Here is a 21,577-nt window from a genome sequence, read left to right as displayed (position 1 = left end):
GTTACACATAGCTGGCTAGCTAGTTTCAGTTTGCTCATTTATTCCAATAAATGTCAGAATTCCAAAAAACACGTATATGAAGCTAGCTATGTTTTATAGGCTCCCCAGGATGAGACTAAGCCAATTTGCAAACGCTACAATCAATTTAATCTAAAAACATTTTTTAGCAAGCTAGCATCACAATTTTATCTGACATGACTAAAATGCAGCCATGTTGATTAAATGTGACACTTTGCGGCCACCGGAGTATGACACGTGACTACAGTTTACATTGAATTGTTTGTCAGATCAACCCCACAAGTGATCAAAGTTCTTTACCTGCTCCCTCGAGCTAAATTGAGGGCCAAGGGGGTAACGTTGGTGAATTGCACCTCCACTTAAAATGGCAATCAAACTGCATTCGTTTGCGACAGGGATTCCCCGAGGGAAACTGGCTAGTACGAGAGCAGGGGGGAGAAAACAACCTGTTTGGACTGTAGCCAAGGTCGCTTTTGTGTCAAACAAGAGAAACGGTTACGCTGTGGGTTAAAAAGGTGGATTTTGGAGCATTCATTGCAACTGTTCTTTACTGTATGGCACAAATTACGAAGAAGTTGGACATCATTGTGGCTGCAGCTTGAAAAGTATCTAGTACTTCAGGAGTTCACAGCGGAAGATCTCCAAGGGGTATTGCCAATGGAAGATGTCACCCATTTTTTTGGTGTGTTTTTGTATGTAGTGTAGTTTGTATGGATATTTCCCCCAACCCAAGAATGTTCCCATTTTTGGGATCTTTTTGTTTTCATCCCGCACATTAGGTGGCAGCAATACACATTTTTGGGTGTAGACTGCCAATAAATCTTAAAGAAGAAGTAATGGAAGCGAACATAGTTATTATTACATATGTGACGTAACACACTTTAGCTAGTGTTACACCCTAGAAAGAAAAGTTCAACAACTGGTATAAAGAATCAAGCCAACTGCTAGTCTAATAAACCGAAGAACAACTACTCAGCACAGCCTACATTTCAGCAACCACAGCAACCTCTTTTACGATCGAAAAAGGCTTTCAACGCGTATATTGCTTGAAGATCACAGACAAACAACCAGTAGGCAGTTGTAATGGTAAGCGTCGAATCATGTTGAAACGGTTTTGATTATACGTTTAAGTGATGTTTTGATCTGTGGTGTCCGCAACAATGGTGTACATTTTTAAACTTACCATAAAGTGCCCCTGGTATAATAGCGATAGTTAACATTTGTGTTGACAGGATCGGAAAGGGCGATGCCATTGTGGATTTGGAGTGTGAGGGAGAAGTCATGGTTAGCCCATCATACCCCAATAACGCACTAAAGAAGCCTAAAGTTACTCCTTATCATCAAAGGACATTAAATGTTCCGTTTATAGGCGAAATGCCTCTGGAAGCAAAACCCGCTAAATACTCAATCCTAACATGAATCGATTCTCAATTGCCTTACAGTTCTATGAACATAAATCCCTCGACTTTCCTAGCACATTAAAACCATTTCACAAACGCAAAATACACACGGTTTATTTATATGATTTTATTAAGCGTCACACCTACCAGTGCCCAGCCCACATGGGTTTACATTTTTCCTTGTACTAAAAACAAAATAACATTTGACAAATTATAATAATCATGGCAGGTACAGCTACACTACACAAAAAAATACATTGTTTAATTTTTTTTGCAGCAGTCAGTATTTTTTAGTGTCGACAGTCTTCCGTTTACACACAGGTGTTCAGAGACGCAGATAGCTAATTAGCACAGGTAGTCCACTCTGTCTTCCGTCATTGGGGGCTATTCTATGGGTGCTGAAACCAGTTGTTTCTTTTTAAAAACGAAATTGTTTTGTCGGAGCTTCAGTAGTTGTTTCTCAACTCCATCCTAAATCGTTTGAGTTTAATCATCTACTTATCGTGGGTCTTCTTAAGAGCCCCAATGCCTTCTCTAAAAGGTAACGCAAATTACGGTACGGTTTTGGAAACATAAGGAATGTATTTTTCATATCGGAAAAAGAGGGTATATTAAGACATCATGTAGGGTTTCCGCACAGCCATATCTCCATGTTGCTACGCGTGTTAACGGAAAACCGAGGCAGCCATCTAGCGTGCTCGGAACATCTGTGTGTAAGCATACAGTGCGTTCGGAAAATACTCAGACCCCTTGCCTTATTCTAAAATTGATTAAAGTTTTTATTTATCATCAATCTACACACAATACCCCATAATGACAAAGAAAAAATAGGTTTCTAGAAAACGTATAAAAAAAACTGAAATCACATTTACATAGGTATTCAGACCATTTACTCAGTACTTTGTTGAAGCATCTTTGGCAGCGATTACAGCCTCGATTCTTCCTGGGTATGACGCTACAAGCTTGGCACACCTGTATTTGGGGAGCTTCCCATTCTTCTCTGCAGATCCTCTCAATCTGTATCAGCTTGGATGGGTACTGTCGCTGCACAGCTATTTTCAGGTCACTCCCGACATGTTCGATCAGGTTCAAATCCGGGCTCTGGCTGGGCCTCTCAAGGACATTCCAAGACATGTCCCGAAGCCACTCCTGCATTCTCTTGTCTGTTTCCTTAAAGTTGTCCTCCTGATGGAAGGTGAACCTTTGCCCCAGTCCGAGGTCCTAAGCGCTCTGGAGTAGTCTTTTAATTTTTTTAATTTAATTTTTAAAACTTTAATCTGTTCATATTTGCCTTGATCCTGACTAGTCTCCCAGTCCCTGCCACTGAAAATCCCCACAGCATGATGCTGCCACTACCATGCTACACTGTAGGGATGGTGCCAGGTTTCCTCCAGATGTGACGCTTTGCATTCAGGCCAAAGAGTTCAATCTTGATTTCATCAGACCTGATAATCTTGTTTCTCATGGTCTGAGAGTCCTTTAGGTGCCTCTTGGCAAACTCCAAGTGGGCAGTCATGTGCCTTTTTTTTACTGAGGAGTGGCTTCCATCTGACCACTAACATAGATGCCTGATTGGTGCTGCAGAGATGATTGTCCTTCTGGAAAGTTCTCACATCTCCACAGAGGAAGTCTGGAACTCTGTCAGAGTGACCATCGGGTTCTTGGTCACCTCCCTGACCAAGGCCCTTCTCCCCCGATTGCTCAGTTTGGCCGGCGGCTAGCTCTAGGAAGAGTCTTGGTGATTCCAAACTTCTTCCATTTAATAATGATGGAGGCCCCTGTGGGGACTTTCAATGCTGCAGATTTCTTTTGATACCTTTCGCCAGATTTGTGCTTCAACACAATCCTGTCTCGGAGCTCTACGGACAATTCCTTTAGCCTCATGGCTTGGTTTTTTTCTCTGACATGCACTGTCAATTGTGGGACATTTATATAGACAGGTGTGTTCCTTTCCAAATCATGTCTGATCAATTGAATTTACCCCAGGTGGACTCAAACATTTCAAGCATAATCAATTGAAACCAGATGCACCTGAGCTCAATTTCGAGTCTCATAGCAAAGGGTCTGAATACTTAAGGTATTTCTGTTTATTTGTAATACATTTGCAAAACAATTATAAAAACTTTTTTCGCTTTGTCGTTAATGGGGTAGTGTGTGTAGATTGAGGAAAAAAATTAAAATAATTTAAAAATAAGGCTAACAAAAGGTGGATAATGTCAAGGGGTCTGAATACTTTCTGAATGCACTGTAACTGGGGAGGGAGTGTAGTTCATCAACTGGAGGCACACAGAGCATATGGATCTGTGCAAAACTGCTACAGTAAGTGTGTATTTTTATTTTAAATTATTTCTCGCTGTTATGCCCCTTATCTTTCATATCATCATATGTTTCGAAAACCGCTTTGCAAGCTATGATTAACGCGTTTTTCTAAACTATAAAACTTTGCGTCGGAATTGTAGTTCACACTTAGCCAACCGTGGGCAATTTTTTTTTTTTTTTTGAGAGTTAAATTATGGTGAAACTGAGTGGCCTACATATTGATACGAACAATCCAAGACCTAGCGGCCTCTTCAAGGGGTTAATTGTTGCTGGACCTGGGTTCGAGTCCTGGTCGGGGCTACCCCGCAAATTCACTACACTGGTGTCGGAAGTGGGAGGGTGCCCGTTAGGCCATCGGAGAGGCGTGCACACGAGGGACTTGGTATAGTATTGAAACGCGGCGACATTCTTTCCCAAAGGAAGAGAGTATAATGTAGTGACCAACCCAACACCTAGCAATCTCGTCAAGACCTCTTGGCATAACGGTTAAGGTGTTGGCTTGACAAACGGTTAAGGTGTTGGCTTGACAAACCGGGCTCGAGACCCGGTTTGGGCTACACCCAAATTCGCTACAATAGGTTTTCTTTAATACAAGAACCATAACCATTGACCAATCCTTCTGTGTATTTTTCTAAATCCTCTGAATTAATCCACAATGAGCCGCCTAGTGTAGAAAGAGGGCAGTGCTGTTATGTGACACAATGTATATTTCTCCCCCACACACACACACTATTTACCAGGAAAAACAACAAAAATTCACTGGGATCCTCTACACCAGCAGAATGCTCAGGACCTGTGCAGGTGATAGTGCTATCAATATTTATACTTTTTTTTAATGATATTGATGGCATCTTTAATTGCAGGAAAAGTAGAAGGCTGAAAACACATCAGGATCAAAGGAGAATCTCACTTCTTCTGAAAAACACTCTAAAACCAAAGAGGTAAGCATTTTGGTTGAATTTGTTGCTGTACTCTTTATTCATCAGTATGGAATCTCAACTCAGAATGTACTTAACTGTAAAACATGTGTCCCTTTCTTTGTTTCAGGATAACCTATCTACACAGTGATCTGTCAGCCAGCAGTGACAGTCTCTCAGACAAGACCTCAAAGGTGAGGCTGGTGTTACACAATGCAACTTGCCTCCAATTTGTTTTGCATGCAACTAGGTTGCATTTGGATCGCTTAATTTAACACCCCCAGCAAATAATAAGCAGCTTTTAATTTATTTTTTGTCTTTATCTGTCAGAACAAACTGGTTGGAGCCATGAACAAGCTGAATCCTTTTAAATCAACTCCCAAAGTAAGACGACATAGATGTTGTACTAGCCAATGAGATTACACTAATAAGATCCCTCCAGAAAAAAATAGATTTCACTTGTAGAAATTCACATGATTTCGCATGAAATTCATGTGGTTTTTCCATAGGTTGTTTTCTTTCACTATCATATGACAGTTTGAACTATGACGATAGAGTAATTACATTTATAACGATGCTTGAGACTGATAGTTTGAGCTGAATATGGTGGCAACATCTACAGCCCGAGGACAAACATACTGAACAAAATATAAATGCAACATGCAACCATTTCTATGATTTTACTGAGTTACAGTTTATATAAGGAAATTAGTCCATTTAAATAAATCAATTAGGCCCGAATCCATAGATTTCACATGACTGGGGATACAGATATGCATCTGGTGGTCACAAAAATGTGTCAACTAACTTTTTGTCCTGAATACGAAGTCTTATGTTTGGGGCAAATTGAATACAATACATTACTGAGTACCGCTCTCTGTATTTTCAAGCATAATGGTGGCTGCATCATGTTATTGGTATGCTTGTAATCGTTAAGGGCAGGGGAGTTTTTCAGGATAAACAAAGAAATGGAATGGAGCTAAGCACAGGCAAAATCCTAGAGGAAACCTGGTTGTCTGCTTTCCACCAGACACTGGGAGATACATTTACTTTTCAGCAGGATAATAACCTAAAACACAAGGCCAAATCTACAGTGGAGTTGATTACCAAGAAGACAGTAAATGTTTGAGTGGCAGAGTTAGTTTTGACATAAATCTGCTTGAAAAACTATGGCAAGACTTAAATGATTGTCTAGCAATAATCAACCAATTTAACAGAACTTGAAGAACTTTGAAAATAATAACTGGCAAATATTGTACAATCCAGGTGTGCAAGGCTCTTAGAGACTTACCCAGAAAGATTCACAGCTGTAATCACTGCCAAAGTTGGCAGCGTAGCTTAGTGGTTAGACCGTTGGACTAGTAACCAGAAGGTTGTGAGTTCAAACCCCCGAGCTGACAAGGTACAAATCTGTCGTTCTGCCCCTGAACAGGCAGTTAACCCACTGTTCCCAGGCCGTCATTGAAAATAAGAATGTGTTCTTAACTGACTTGCCTGGTTAAATAAAGGTTAAAACATTTTTTTTTAAAAGGTGACTCTAACATGTATTTACTCAGGGGTGTGAATACTTATGTAAATTATATTTCTTTTTCATTTTCAATAAATTAGCTAACATTTCTAAAAACATGTTTTCACTTTGTCATGATGCGTTTTTGTGTGTATATATAAAAAAATAAGTTTTAATCCATTTTGAATTCAGGCTGTAACACAACAAAATGTGGAGTAAGTCAAGGGTTATGAATACTTTCTGAAGGCACTGTATATAAGGAACCAGGATCAGATGTTGCCACCTGCCACCACAGAAAATCTTCCCAACCACAGACATTCCTATGTACGGCCCTGTTCATCTGTTACTGTTCCTGTTTCATTATGTAATTCAAGTCGTATTGCATGTAATTTCTGTCAGAATTACCAATGGAGCCATATAAAAAATGAATCCATTCTGCTCTTTAACTACAGTAAAAATTACAATGAATTTAACTGTTGTTGGTGGTGTTGGTGATTTTTGTGAAATGTTCGTTAGGATTATGATGGCGTGATGTTTTCAAAGTTGTGATAGTGGCGGTTTGTGTTGGTGGTTTTGAGTTCAGTGCAAGTGGTGATGCTGCAGAGATGTTAATCAATATGGCGAGCAGAATGATCCCTTTAAAATAACAATGTCTTTCCTTGTTCAGAAGGACAATGAAGATGCAAAGTTACTCGGGGACAAGGAGAGGCAGGAAGAGGAAAAGCAAAAAACAGTGAGTTTGTTACATTTATACCACACACACTTGTTCTACTATCCTAGCGGAGACCTAAAATTGATTTCCATTCTAAATCTTATTTACCCTAAACCTAACCATAATTCTAAACATAACTGAAAATAGCCTTTGATTGTGGGGGACATTGGAAATGTTCTTTGTTTTACTATCCTTGTGGGAAGGATAGAAGATCAAGACCATACACAGAATCAAAGTTGCTTCTCTCTTTCGAAAGTCCTCTCTCTTCCTTGTCTCCACCTTTTCCTAAAGTTCCCACCAGCCTTTGCTTCTCTAACTCCCACAAAGTCACAGGAACAGAACAGTGATTGACTGTGAGTGTCCTTGTCAGGTCAAAAGCAATCTGATCCAGAGGGAGAAGAAGGAGAGAACTGCAACACAGCCGGCAGTTCCTCCCAGACCCACTGAAGAGGTAGGCAAACTGCTCCTCCTTACCGTATGTCAAATGTTTTATATATCTCTACTGAGGTTGTCTGTCACCCCTCCACAGGAGCTGAAGGATACAGCCTTACATGACAGACTGAAGAAGAGGGAGACGAACGACAATCAGGTATGGTTTACACCAGTCATGTTCATTTTTGGATGTGTGTTATCTATAGTGGGGTCTGAATTTAATTTGAGGGTCAAAGATCATACTTCCAAGACTTGCTAACCTCTCACCGTTAACATGGGGAGGTTAGCATGTCTTGGGGGTATGATCTTTGATCCTCTTGTAACTATTCACGATTCATTCAGGATTATCCATAATCATTGAAGCATCCACATTAGGGCTGTCCCGGACCAAAAAATAAATACTTAGTCGCCTGAAAGTCATCTGTTCGATATGCCAATTTAACATTTTTTTTTTAGTATTTTCCCCTATATAGACACTCTGTGTTTTAATATAATCAACTATATGCATTGAGCTTGTCTAATGCTTTTTTAATGAAATAAAACACAAAAGACTCGGGAGCCAGAAATCTAGCTAGATAAGCCGAAGGAAAAACATACATTTGACCAAACCATTCTCATCCCTCTCCTGCTGGCTTTTGCAGATTCTGCCATTACTCTCCTGAAGTTGCCGGTAATAGGCTAAAAGAGGAGTCGGCAACCTTTCTCATGTGGCATGCCAATTTATCTTACTATTTCTACCTATCTGTGTGCCAGTTGTGGTTTTCATAAGCACATTTTTGTGAAACAGTTTTGTTTTTTAATAACATCTTCATATCTCAGTCATTGTCATGTGATTAATCAAAATTCTATCCAAATTTGAATAAAAATGATAACCTAAAGTGACTCCTATTGCCATTGCCAACTATGTAAAAAAATTTACCTACATAAAGACAACAAATAAAAACATTGCAGCCTGCAAGTAGAAAATATTCTGATTTAAGAAATAAATAACCTATAAATCACATTGGCTACGCATGGCCTGTCTGCAACCAACTTGAAACATTGTATTAACTTTGGTCTGGCACAATGTTTGCCTAACAAACTTGCAACATTGTATAAAATATTCTGGGCCCTCAGTTTCTGTGCCAGTGAGCTCAGGACAGACACAGCTGTAGGCTATTTACGCAAGGGATATGAAGCAGTGCTTGACTTGGGCAGGAGCTCACTAGAGCTGAGTACCGACACCTCAAATGCTCTACTGCTTGAGCTTCTGTTCCTCTTATAGAATATTATCTCAAAAGTATTGTGGAGCTCCTGTACTTATACAGTACCAGCACCAAAAATGAGAACCGGAACCTATTTGTCTAAGTCAAGCACTGATAAGTTATCAGGTAGGTCTGTTTGATGACGTTTCCACTGGATCGGAGCATGACATTTTTCCCTTTCACGCTGAGTGGTTATCGAAAGGGAGAGAGCTGGAAAGATTTTAAAAATACATTGAGGAACTATTGTCATTCTCAATGGATGTAAAAACATACTTTGTTTGCTTGCTATTTAGGTGAAGAAAACATTGGCTGTAGAGCTTCTCAAAGTAATCAGAAATACTATCAGATCCCCAAATGGGCACATTCCTATTCCTACATTTGCGAGCAGGCCAGGTAGCCTACAGGCCTACTTCTAAGGGTAGTCAAACTCCAAGCGGGCTGTCATGTGCCTTTTACTGAGGAGTGGCTTCCGTCTGGCCACTACCATAAAGGCGTGAATGGTGGAGTGCTGCAGGGATGGTTGTCCTTCTGGAAGGTTCTCCCGTCTCCACAGATGAACTCTAACTCTGTCAGTGACCATTGAGTTCTTGGCCACCTCCCTGACCAAGGCTCTTCTCCCCCAATTGCTCAGTTTGGCCAAGTAGCCAACTCTAGGTAGAGTCTCTGTGGTTCCAAACTTCTTCCATTTAAGAAAGATGGCGGAAACTGTGTTTTTGGTGACCTTCAATGCTGTAGACATTTTTTGGTACCCTTCCCCAGACAAAATCTTCTCTCTGAGCTCTACAGACAATTCCTTTGACCTCATGGCTTGGTTTTTGCTCTGACATGAACTGTCAATGGTGGGACCTTTTATTTAGACAGGTGTGTGCCTTTCCAAATCATGTCCAATCAATTGAATTTACCACAGGTGGACACCAAGTTGTAGAAACATCCCAAGTATGATCAATGGAAACAGGATGCACCTGAGCTCAATTTCGAGTCTCATAGGCAAAGGGTCTGAATACGTACAGTACCAGTTAATGGTTTTTCTTTGTGTTTACTATTTTCTATATTGTATTATATATATATATATGCCATTTAGCAGACGCTTTTATCCAAAGCGACTTACAGTCATGTGTGCATACATTCTACGTATGGGTGGTCCCGGGAATCGAACCCACTACCCTGGCGTTACAAGCGCCATGCTCTACCAACTGAGCCACAGAAGGACTGTAGAATAATAGTGAAGACATCAAAACTATGAAATAACACATATGGAATCATGTAGTAAACAAGTGTTAAACAAATCAACATATTTTATATTTGAGATTCTTCAAAGTAGCCACCCTTTGCGTTGATGACAGCTTTGCACACTCTGAGGTCAGTTAGGATCACTTTATTTTAAGAATGTGAAATGTCAGAATAATAGTTAATTTATTTAAGCTTTTATTTATTTATTCATATTCCCAGTGGGTCAGAAGTTTACATACACTCAATAAGTATTTGATAGCATTGCCTTTCAATTGTTTAACTTGGGTCAAATGTTTCGGTGTAGGCTTCCACAAGCTTCCCACAATAAGTTCCTCCTGACAGAGCTGGTGTAACTGAGTCAGGTTTGTAAGCCTCCTTGCTCGCACATGCTTTTTCAGTTCTGTGCACAAATGTTCTATAGGATTGAAGACAGGGCTTTGTGATGGCCACTCCAATGCCTTAACTTTGTTGTCCTTAAGCCGTTTTGCCACAACTTTGGAAGTATGCTTGTGGTCGTTGTCCATTTGGAAGACCCATTTGCGACCAAGCTTTAACTTCCTGACTGATGTCTTGAGATGTTGCTTCAATATATCAACATCATTTTCCTGCCTCATGATGCCATCTATTTGTGAAGTGCACCAGTCCCTACTGCAGCAAAAGGATCCCCACAACATGATGCTGCCACCCCTGTGCTTCACGGTTGGGATGGTGTTCTTTGGCTTGTAAGCCTCCCCCTTTTCCCTCCAAACATAACGATGGTCATTATGACCAAACAGTTCTATTTTTGTTTCATCAGACCAGAGGACATTTCTCAAAAAAGTACGATCTTTGTCAACATGTGCAGTTGCATACCGTAGTCTGGCTTTTTTATGGCGGATTTGAAGTAGTGGATTTTCTTTGCTGAGTGGCCTTTCAGGTTATGTCGACATAGTACCCGTTTGACTGTGGATATAGATACATCTGTACCTGTGAAGATGCTGAAAGTTACAAGGTCCTTTGCTGTTCTGGGATTGATTTGCACTTTTCGCACCAAATTATGTTCATATCTAGGAGACAGAACGCGTCTCCTTCCTGAGTGGTATGGCAGCTGTGTGTTCCCATGGTGTTTATACGTGCGTACTATTTTTTTGTACAGATGAACGTGGTACCTTCAGGTGTTTGGAAATTGCTCCCAAGGATGAACCAGAATTGTGGAGCTCTACAATTATTTCTGAGGTCTTGGCTGATTTCTTATGATTTTCCCATGATGTCAAGCAAAGAGGCACTGAGTTTGAAGGTAGGCCTTGAAATACATCCACAGGTACACCTCCAATTGACTCAAATGATGTGAATTAGCCCATCAGAAGCTTCTAAAGCCATGACCTCATTTTCTGGAATTGTCCAAGCTGTTTAAAGGCACAGTCAACTTTATGTATGTAAACTTCTGACCTACTGGAATTGATACAGTGAAATAATCTGCACAAAGTAGATGTCCTAACCGACTTACCAAAACTATTGTTTGTCAACAAGAGATGTTTGGAGTGGTTGAAAAATGAGTTTTAATGACTCCAACCTTTGTGTGTGTGTGTATATCAGCAAAAAAAGAAACCACCTCTCACTGTCAACTGTTTTATTTTCAGCAAACTTAACATGTATAAATATTTGTATGAACATAAGATTCAACAACTGAGACACAAACTGAACAAGTTCCACAGACACGTAACTAACAGATATGGAATAATGTGTCCCTGAGCAAAGGCGTGGTCAAAATCAAATTAACAGTCAGTATCTGGTGTGGTCACCAGCTGCATTAAGTACTGCAGTGTATCTCCTCCTCATGGACTACACCAGATTTGCCAGTTCTTGCCGTGAGATGTTTCCCCACTCTTCCACCAAGGCACCTGCAAGTTCCCGGACATTTCTGGGGTGAATGGCCCTAGCCTTCACCCTCCGATCTATCAGGTCCCAGACGTGCGCAATGGGATTGAGATCCGGGCTTTTCGCTGGCCATGGCAGAACACTGACATTCCTATCTTGCAGGCATTCCTATCATACACAGACATTCCTATCATACACAGAACGAGCAGTATGGCTGGTGGCATTTTTATGCTAGAGGGTCATCTCAGGATGAGCCTCTTTTAGTGTCATAAGTTTTCATAACTGTGACTTTAATTGCCTACTGTCTGTAAACTGTTAGTGTCTTAATGACTGTTCCACAGGTGCATGTTCATGTTTATGGTTCAAGCATAGGAAACAGTGCTTAAACCCTTCACAATGAAGATCTGTGAAGTTATTTGGATTTTTACGAAGTATCTTTGTAAGACCTTGTCCTGAAAAAGGGACATTTCTTTTTTTGGTGTGTGTATATGTACATACAGTGGGGCAATAGTCAGCCACCAATTGTGCAAGTTCTCCCACTTAAAACAATGAGAGGCCTGTAATTTTAATCATATGTACACTTCAACTATGAGAGACAAAATGAGAGAAAAAATCCAGAAAAATCACATTGTAGGATTTTTAATGAATTTATTTGCAAATTATGGTGGAAAATAAGTTTGCTGTGTCTGTCAGCGTATTGTCCAGAGCATGAAGGCGCTACCAGGAGACCGGCCAGTACATCAGGAGACGTGGAGGAGGCCGTAGGAGTGCAACAACCCAGCAGCATGACCGCAACCTCCGCCTTTGCAAGGAGGAGCAGGAGGCGCACTGCCAGAGCCCTGCAAAATGACCTCCAGCAGGCCACAAATGTGCATGTGTCTGCTCAAACGGTCAGAAACAGACTCCATGAGGGTAGTATGAGGGCCCGACGTCCACAGGTGGGGGTTGTGCTTACAGCCCAACACCGTGCAGGACGTTTGGCATTTGCCAGAGAACACCAAGATTGGCTAATTCGCCACTGGCGCCCTGTGCTCTACACAGATGAAAGCCGGTTCACACTGAGCACATGTGACAGAGTCTGGAGATGCCGTGGAGAACGTTCTGCTGCCTGCAACATCCTCCAGCATGACCGGTTTGGCGGTGGGTCAGTCATGGTGTGGGGTGGCATTTCTTTGGGGGGCCGCACAGCCCTCCATGTGCTCGCCAGAGGTAGCCTGACTGCCACTAGGTACCGAGACCCCTTGTGAGACCATATGCTGGTGCGGTTGGCCCTGGGTTCCTCCTAATGCAAGACAATGCTAGACCTCATGTGGCTGGAGTGTGTCAGCAGTTCCTGCAAGAGGAAGGCATTGATGCTATGGACTGGCCCGCGTGTTCCCCAGACCTGAATTTAATTGAGCACATCTGGGACATCATGTCTCGCTCCATCCACCAACGCCATGTTACACCACAGACTGTCCAGGAGTTGGCGGATGCTTTAGTCCAGGTCTGGGAGGAGATCCCTCAGGAGACCATCCGCCACCTCATCAGGAGCATGCCCAGGTGTTGTAGGGAGGTCATACAGGCACGTGGAGGCCACACACACACGACTGAGCCTCATTTTGACTTGTTTTAAGGACATTACATCAAAGTTGGATCAGCCTGTAGTGTGGTTTTCCACTTTAAATCCAGACCTCCATGGGTTGATAAATTAGATTTCCATTTGTTCATTTTTGTGTCATTTTGTTGTCAGCACATTCAACTATGTAAAGAAAATAAGAATATTTCATTAATTCAGATCTAGGATGTGTTATTTTATTGTTCCTTTTATTTTTTTGAGGTGTGTGTGTGTGTGTGTGTGTGTGTGTGTGTGTGTGTGTGTGTGTGAAAATCTTGGTCGACCAACAACCAATCGACCCGTTGACTAATTGGGGTCGTCCCTAATTCACATGAATGTATTTAGAAACATATATTATATTCTTATTTACAATACAAATGACTCTAATGACACACTACATTATATACCATTAATTTCTATTGGGCACTAAATCTGAAACCCAACTAAAATAAACTGCAAATGCATCCAAGCTTGATGTTGTCATTGCATTCTAGGACCAAATGCTAAACTTTTGACGACTTCAATTGAAGATTATTTAGGGGTGTCAATTTTGACCCCTACCCTTTTTGAGAAAAAACAAGTATTACTTGTTAACAGTCTTTCTCTGAGCAATTGTTTTAGTATAAAATATAATGGAGCATACAATATAGCTCAGTATTTGAATTGTTTATTTTATACAGTTATTACTGCTCATCTTTATCAAGGATGTCAATCATTTCTGACCCCTCTGTATATGTAGTGTACCGGTATCTCTGTTTAATTAATGCACAATTCAGATGGTGACTATATTCGTCCTTCTGACTTTCAGGCTAACCGTAATATGATGCAGAGTGAGAGGAAAGGGAAAACTGCTGAAACTCCAGTGGTTCCTCCTAGACCCACAGAAGAGGTAGGCTTGGATGATTGACTGGTCAGGATTTATAATCTAAATTATCTGTATCTCAGTTATCCTGTGTCATGGTGGCTCATATAGGAGGATTTTGTCTTATGTTTCCAGGAGATAAACAGACCAGCCAGACGTGGTCAGCAAAATACAAAAAAAGACAATCTGGTAAGCGCATGCACACACGCACACGCACGCACGCACATGCACACACACGCAAACACATGCACACACACACGCAAACACATGCACACTCCTTATCTGTAATTTATTTTCTAGGACCAATGTGTTGATGAATGCCTTAAAGAGGGTGAATCTCTCTTCCCGGTGGTAAAAGAGGAGGGAGAGGACAAGGATGAAGAAGAGGCCGTGGTTAAACTTACAGATAGCACATCAGTAAGTTTGTTTTCATCTTATATTCTACATCCCCCTAGACCTGTATCCACAAAGCTTCTCGGAGTAGGAGCGCTGATCTAGGATTAGTTTGGGCTTTTAGACCGTAATGATTATATTGACAGGTGGAGTCCTGATCCTAGATAAGCACTCATACTCTGATACGCTTTAGGAATATGGGCACAGTACTCTATCCTTGCTGTGTTCATGCAAATATCAGGGTTTCACTTCAATTCAGTTAAGGTTATTCCATGATTAAATGCTGGTGTTTTTCCAGATTTTCTCACCGTGTTTCTAACAGACACTATGAGTGCTTTTTTTATTTGAGCTTTTATTTAACTAGGCAAGTCAGTTAAGAGCATTCTTATTTTCAATGACGGCCTAGGAACAGTGGGTTTAACTGCCTTGTTCAGGGGCAGAATGACAGATTTGTACCTTGTCAGCTCAGGGATTTGAACTTGCAACCTTTCGGTTACTAGTCCAACACTCTAACCACTAGGCTACCCTAACCACTAGGTGAACCAAATTAACACTTCCCTTTACTTGCCCTTTGTGTTAATGTATTGATTTGCATTCTATTGTTCTTAGGCCAAGATGCGAGAACCCACGAGACACAATCCTTTCATGCCACGCGGTGCTGGAGGCAAGGTAACGTTCAAACCTCCTAGTTTCATGCACACACATCTGTTGATCTCCCATTGTGTAGATTGTAGTTCCCTTCCTCCAGGTGTTAACTATGGTTTACAATATGCATATTATGGTTCCGTTGTGGGATAACTGTTATAGTCCTCTCGTGTAAAAGTTGTTATATTTGATTATTGTCTGTTTCAGGGTAAAACCAAGAAGCGTGAACCCCAGCAGGGAGTTTCAGTCAGTGACTCAACAGAGGTAGCTCTGCACCCTGACACTCCTACTAACACTGTTCTGCCAAATACCCGTGCTGTTTTCTCTGAAATCTACAGTACAACCGTCACTCCTGAGGTTTTGTTTGTGTATGTGATTGCTTGACTGCCACAGCTAACAGACTGTAAAGTGGCCCAGGATTGCAAAATGGCTGTCACATGAGGTCTATTAGATGACTAGCTCTTTTTTTTCTTGGTCACTGGAAGGATTTTCCCACACGGTATTCTCTGACTCCCAACTAAGATTTACATTTTTTTTAAATCTTCTGTTCTTTTTATCTCTACATACCAAACACCCAGCCACACCACCTCACCCCTTACTTTGCATTGTGAATTAATTAGATTGCTATTTGCCTAAACCTGTTCCCCTGCTTCCTGTTTCTTTGAACCCTGGAAGATTTTAGATGCTCCACTTCTGCAAAACAGCAGAGAAAGGAACTGAAATCCAAAATCGCAACTTGAAATCTGAAACTGACCACGTATTTTCTCAGTTCTGGCCTGTGAATCTGATCTCTGATTAATTGTCTATATATCTTGGTTGCTACACTGGCAGCAAAAACATTGGTTTGCCAAGAAATGTTCTACTTTTCTTTAGTGTGTAGAATGTATACATAACAGCATGTCATTTATCACCCCTGCCCTCTCAGAACAAAGGTGGAAATAAATCATTATTCGACCAATTGGAGGTATTCCGTATTACTCCAGCGGAGCCAGAGCAGCAGGTTGGTTGGTTTCTGTAAACAATGTTAATAATATCAATCTGTGCTCTTAAATACCCACAGATTTACTTTTCACTCTTGGTTTCCTCGAACTGCCATGGAGTTGTGCATTTTATTTTAAATAGATTTTTGATTGAAAAGTTTGACTTTCTGAAGCTGATTTAGGAAAATGTGTGTCTCAGCAGAATATGGATGGCCTGATGGAGTGGTGGAGCACAGTGGAGCGTGAGTCCGAAACATGTACACATACACACAGTACTGGAGTAGGGGTATTCCTTCAACTTGATCCAAATGAAGCCCTTTCTCTTTTGCTGCAGAGTGGGAAGACATGCCTCAAGAGCATGACATGACTGAGAAAGAGGAGGCCAAGTAAGTTATTCCTTATGTTGGGTGTTACCTTATGTGTGTGCAGCTGTATAGAACAGCCATGTTATAAAGCTGGTAAATGGGTAAATCATACTATAGTAAGTAAGCATGGATAATACTAATTCATCTGAACTTGTTTTCCAGGGTGTTTGCAGTGACAGCTGAGAAGGTGCAGAAAGGTATCCGTGTGTTCAACAAGCTGTTCTCAGAGCGTGCAGAGAGCCTGTGGCAGCACGTCATTGACCTTAACAGCATTGCAGACGCCCTCGACTGTTTCAACAAGAAGACTAAGATCGCCCAAATCACTGGTGGTTCCACCAGCGCGGTAGGAGGCGTATGTACCATTGTAGGCCTCGCCCTGGCCCCCGTCACCTTCGGAACCTCTCTGATTGTCACGGCGGTGGGGCTGGGCGTGGCCACGGCGGGCGGCCTCACCACGGCTGGAGCCGGAATCTCCAACACGGTGAACAACTCCATGGACCGCAAGAAGGTGGAGGCCATCGTGACAGACTACCAGGAGAAGATAACCGACATCAACAAGTGCATGCTGTTCATCAAGCAGGGGATTGAGAGTCTGCGCAGGTTCGACCTGCTGAAGATGAAGAAGCATGCGTACAACCGCGACTTCCCGGGCCTCAACAACATCTACGAGGATGGTGCCATGGCCGGGAAGGCCATCCTCATTAATGCCAATGAGATGATGCGTGTGGTGCAGATAGCCAACGTGGCGGGCAGCACCGCTGCCAGAGCTGTCCAGATTGCCAGCATGGCCACCGGAGTGCTCACCGGCCTCTTTGTGGGCATGGACATCTACTTTGTGGCTAAGGACTCCAAGGAGCTGAAGAAGGGAGCCAAGTCAGAGTTTGCAGCCAAGATCAGGGAGGTGGCGACACAGCTGCATGATGGACTGGTGGAGCTCAATGGCATACGGGTTGAGCTGCAGTCCTCAGATCCAGGCAACACCAATGAGACCAACACCCAAAACACAGATAATACCAATTACAGCAAAAAAACACACATCTCTGATGACGATATTAACAACTATTAAACCTCTATCAACAAAAGCAATGTTGATAACAGCAATACTTCAGATAACAGCCATAAGACCAGAAAAATCCTAAACTGTATTTCCAACCCATCTCTACAACGACACATCCTGTCAGCATTAACACTACTAGTAGCAACGTTGAGGCTCTCATTCCCCAGTCTCTCTTTCATAGCACCCATGCCTGAAACATTTTTTTTAGACTGCAAAAATAGAACCAGATGATATCTCCAGTCATCACTGGCTTGGGTTAAGAACTGTTATTAAAACTTACCTCTAAAATTTAGCAAAATAGTATATTGTATGACGAGCTCATGTCCACATTTTCCCTTGTCTTGCCCCAAAGAGTTGTATTGTAGTTGTGCGCATTGTGCCTGTCTCGACAATATTATCCACAGGACTTTATGAAAAGTAAGGGTTGAAAGTTAAATCAGTTTGTTCATGGGGGCAGGAAACAGTTCACAGATGAAAATGATGGAAATATGTTTTTTTTTAAATATTACAAATACATTCTCATACACATTATGGAAGGGATAGTTGTGTCTATATTTTCTAATACAGACTAATGTAAAAAGCAAAATGTAATATTTTAAAGTTAAGGCAAATTTTTGATGGTTTCGATTTTTGATAGATACACACACACACACACACACACACACACACACACAATATTTGTACATACCTATGGTACTTATACATACAGTACCAGTCAAAGGTTTGGACACACCTACTCATTCAAGGGTTTTTCTTTATTTTTATTGAATTATATTATTGTAGAATAATAGTGAATATATCAAAACTATGAAATAACACATATGGAATCATGTAGTAACCAAAAAAGTGTTTAAATATATTTTGATTTGTTTAAGCATACAGTGCCTTCGGAAAGTATTCAGACCACTTTACTTTTTCCACATTTTGTTACATTATAGCCTTATTCTAAAATTGATTAGTTTTTCCCCTTAATCAACACACAATACCCCATAATGACAAAGCAAAAAAAGGTTTTTAGAACATTTTGCTAATTTATTAAAAATATAAAACATTGCAAGTATTCAGACCCTTTACTCAGTACTTTGTTGAAGCACCTTCAGCAGCAATTACAGCCTTGAGTCTTCTTGGGTGTGACGCTACAAGCTTGGCACACCTGTATTTGGGGAGTTGCATATCCTTTCAAGCTCTGTCAGGTTGGATGGGGAGCATGGCTGCACAGCTATTTTAGGTCTCTCCAGAGACGTTCGATCGAGTTAAAGTCCGAGCTCTGGCGGGGCCACTCAAGGACATTCAGAGACTTGTCCCGAAGCCAATCCTGCGTTATCTTGGCTGTGTGCTTAGGTTCATTGTTCTGTTGGAAGGTGAACCTTTGCCCCAGTCTAAGGTCCTGAGTGTTCTGGAACAGTGTTTCATTAAGGATCTCTCTGTACTTTGCGCCGTACATCTTTGCCTTGATCCTGACTAGTCTCCCAGTCCCTGCTGCTGAAAAACATTCCCACAGCATGATGCCACCACCATGCTTCACCGTAGGTATGGTGCCAGGTGTCTTCCAGATGTGATGCTTGGCATTCAGGCCAAAGAGTTCAATCTTGGTTTCATCAGACCAGAGAATCTTGTTTCTCATAGTCTGAGAGTCTTTAGGTGCCTTTAGGCAAACTACAAGCGGGCTGTCATGTGCCTTTTACTGAGTGGTGGCTTCCATCTGGCCACTCTTTCATAAAAGCCTGATTTGGTGGAGTGCTGCAGAGATGGTTGTCCTTCTGGAAGGTTCTCCTATCTCCACAGAGGAACTCTAGAGCACTGTCGGAGTGACCATCGGGTTCTTGGTCACCTCCCTGACCAAGGTCCTTCTCCCCCGATTGCTCCGTTTGGCAGGGCAGCCAGCTGTAGGAAGAGTCTTGGTGGTTCCATTTAAGAAAGATGGAGGCAACTGTTTAGAAAGCACTTTCGCTACACCTGCCATGAATATCGGAATATCTGCTAAGTATGTGTATGTGAACAATACAATTTGATTTCTTGGGGACCTTCAATGCTGCAGAATATTTTTGGTATCCTTCACCAGATCTGTGCCTCAACACAATCCTGTCTCGGAGCTCTACGGACAATTCCTTCGACCTCGTGGCTTGGTTTTTGCTCTGACATGCACCGTATATGGTGGGACCTTATATAGGCAGGTGTGTGCCTTTCCAAATGATGTCAAATCAATTCAATTGAACACCGGTGTACTCCAAGTTGTAGAAACATGTCAAGTATGATCAATGGAAACACCATTCACCTGAGCTTAATTTCGATTCTCATAGCAAAGGGTCTGAATACTTATGTAAACAAGGTATTTGATTTTTGTTTTTAATAAACTAGCAAAAATGTATAAACCTGTTTTCACTTTGTCATTATGGGGTATTCTGTGTAGATTTCTGAGGAATTTGTTTTATTGAATCAATTTTAGAATAAGGCTTGTAACGTAACAAAATTTGGAAAAAGTCAAGGGGTCTGAATACTTTCCGAAGCCACTGTGGGGTAGGGGTTTTGTCATCTTATTCCAAAGAAAACATTGCTTATTGCATTGCTTCATTTTTAGGTCTGTTTGGGGGAATATTAATTTATATTGAAACATTCAGGTTTTTAATTAAGTCTAACTTTTATTTTAGGATTGTTCTATTACTGAGTAGTGCCTTACTAATTTATATTAAGTCATATATAAATGAGGTCTCACTTTAGGATTATTCTATTTTCCTGTCTTAGACTGGAAAGGTCTCAGCTGCTATGCAATTCAGTCCCTGTGTCTCCCCTGTCTCCTTCACTTGTGTGTGGTACTGATGCTGGATAAGTGATCTCGCCCTCTTTCTCTTTTACTCACTGACAAACTGGAGATGCCTCTTACAAAGGGCAGGGTCAGATATTATTTTTCATTGGTCAATTTTAGTAACAATTTTTGTTTTGCAATGTAGTATTTATCTAAAGAGTATATATGAAATGTAATAAGTTGCTAATAAACTTACGTATTATACAGTTGAATCTGTTTAATTTTAAGGAACAGGGTGGCAGACATTTCCCTCGTTCTGCCTCTGCTGCTGTGTCATGCCTTAGATACTGTATTTGTTCAACACATCAAATCAAATTTTATTTGTCACATACACATGGTTAGCAGATGTTAATGCGAGTGCAGCGAAATGCTTGTGCTTCTAGTTCCGACAATGCAGTAATAACCAACAAGTAGTCTAACTAACAATTCCAAAACTACTGTCTTATTTACATTTAAGTCATTTAGCAGACGCTCTTATCCAGAGCGACTTACAAATTGGTGCATTCACCTTATGACATCCAGTCTTATACACAGTGTAAGGGGATAAAGAATATGTACATAAAGATATATGAATGAGTGATGGTACGGTGCAGCATAGGCTCTACAGTAGATGGTATCGAGTACAGTATATACATATGAGATGAGTATGTAAACAAAGTGGCATAGTTAGTGGCTAGTGATACATGTATTGCATAAGGATGCAGTAGATGATATAGAGTACAGTATATACGTATGCATATGAGATGAATAATGTAGGGTATGTAACATTATAAGGTAGCATTGTGTAAAGTGGCTAGTGATATATTTTACATTTCCCATCAATTCCCATTATTAAAGTGGCTGGAGTTGTGTCAGTGTGTTGGAAGCAGCCACTCAATGTTAGTGGTGGCTGTTTAACAGTCTGATGGCCTTGAGATAGAAGCTGTTTTTCAGTCTCTCGGTCCCAGCTTTGATGCACCTGTACTGACCTCGCCTTCTGGATGATAGCGGGGTGAACAGGCAGTAGCTCGGGTGGTTGTTGTCCTTGATGATCTTTATGGCCTTCCTGTAACATCGGGTGGTGTAGGTGTCCTGGAGGGCAGGTAGTTTGCCCCCGGTGATGCGTTGTGCAGACCTCACTACCCTCTGGAGAGCCTTACGGTTGTGGGCGGAGCAGTTGCCGTACCAGGCGATGATACAGCCCGCCAGGATGCTCTTGATTGTGCATCTGTAGAAGTTTGAGTGCTTTTGGTGACAAGC

General features: G+C 41.4%; 1 protein-coding gene across 4 annotated transcripts; it reads left to right on the top strand.

Annotated features, from left to right (window-relative positions):
• The first annotated feature begins 277 nt into the window (after positions 1-277).
• LOC118401888 (uncharacterized) lies at positions 278-20,544 on the top strand. Of its 4 annotated transcripts, none has more exons than XM_052476653.1 (17): positions 278-1,104; positions 4,601-4,678; positions 4,785-4,848; positions 4,985-5,038; positions 6,829-6,894; positions 7,244-7,324; positions 7,403-7,462; positions 10,915-11,055; positions 14,042-14,122; positions 14,231-14,284; positions 14,396-14,512; positions 15,098-15,157; positions 15,341-15,397; positions 16,059-16,133; positions 16,316-16,355; positions 16,448-16,499; positions 16,641-20,544. In XM_052476653.1, the coding sequence occupies exons 4-17, from the start codon at positions 5,003-5,005 to the stop codon at positions 17,542-17,544; spliced, it is 1,824 nt and encodes a 607-aa protein (XP_052332613.1). In that variant the 5' UTR covers positions 278-1,104; positions 4,601-4,678; positions 4,785-4,848; positions 4,985-5,002; the 3' UTR covers positions 17,545-20,544. The 4 variants fall into 4 exon arrangements, with proteins under 4 accessions (XP_052332613.1, XP_052332612.1, XP_052332614.1 ...); XM_052476652.1 differs by having other exon boundaries at positions 16,313-16,355; XM_052476654.1 differs by lacking the exon at positions 4,985-5,038 and having other exon boundaries at positions 280-1,104; positions 16,313-16,355.
• Positions 20,545-21,577: the final 1,033 nt, after the last annotated feature.

The sequence above is a fragment of the Oncorhynchus keta genome, chromosome 23, assembly GCF_023373465.1.
Source record: "Oncorhynchus keta strain PuntledgeMale-10-30-2019 chromosome 23, Oket_V2, whole genome shotgun sequence".
NCBI classification, from domain to species: Eukaryota; Metazoa; Chordata; class Actinopteri; order Salmoniformes; family Salmonidae; genus Oncorhynchus; species Oncorhynchus keta.
The sequence above is the reverse complement of the archived record's forward strand: the minus strand, read 5'-3'. Positions and strand labels throughout refer to the sequence as shown.

Excerpts from the sequence above, each read along its gene's own strand:
- LOC118401888 (XM_052476652.1), top strand. The coding sequence starts at position 5,003 with ATGAACAAGCTGAATCCTTTTAAATCAACTCCCAAA. Across the intron at positions 11,056-14,041 it reads AAGAGGCACTGAGTTTGAAG|GCTAACCGTAATATGATGCA; the intron begins GTAGGCCTTGAA and ends TCTGACTTTCAG. Across the intron at positions 16,356-16,447 it reads GTGGTGGAGCACAGTGGAGC|AGTGGGAAGACATGCCTCAA; the intron begins GTGAGTCCGAAA and ends CTTTTGCTGCAG.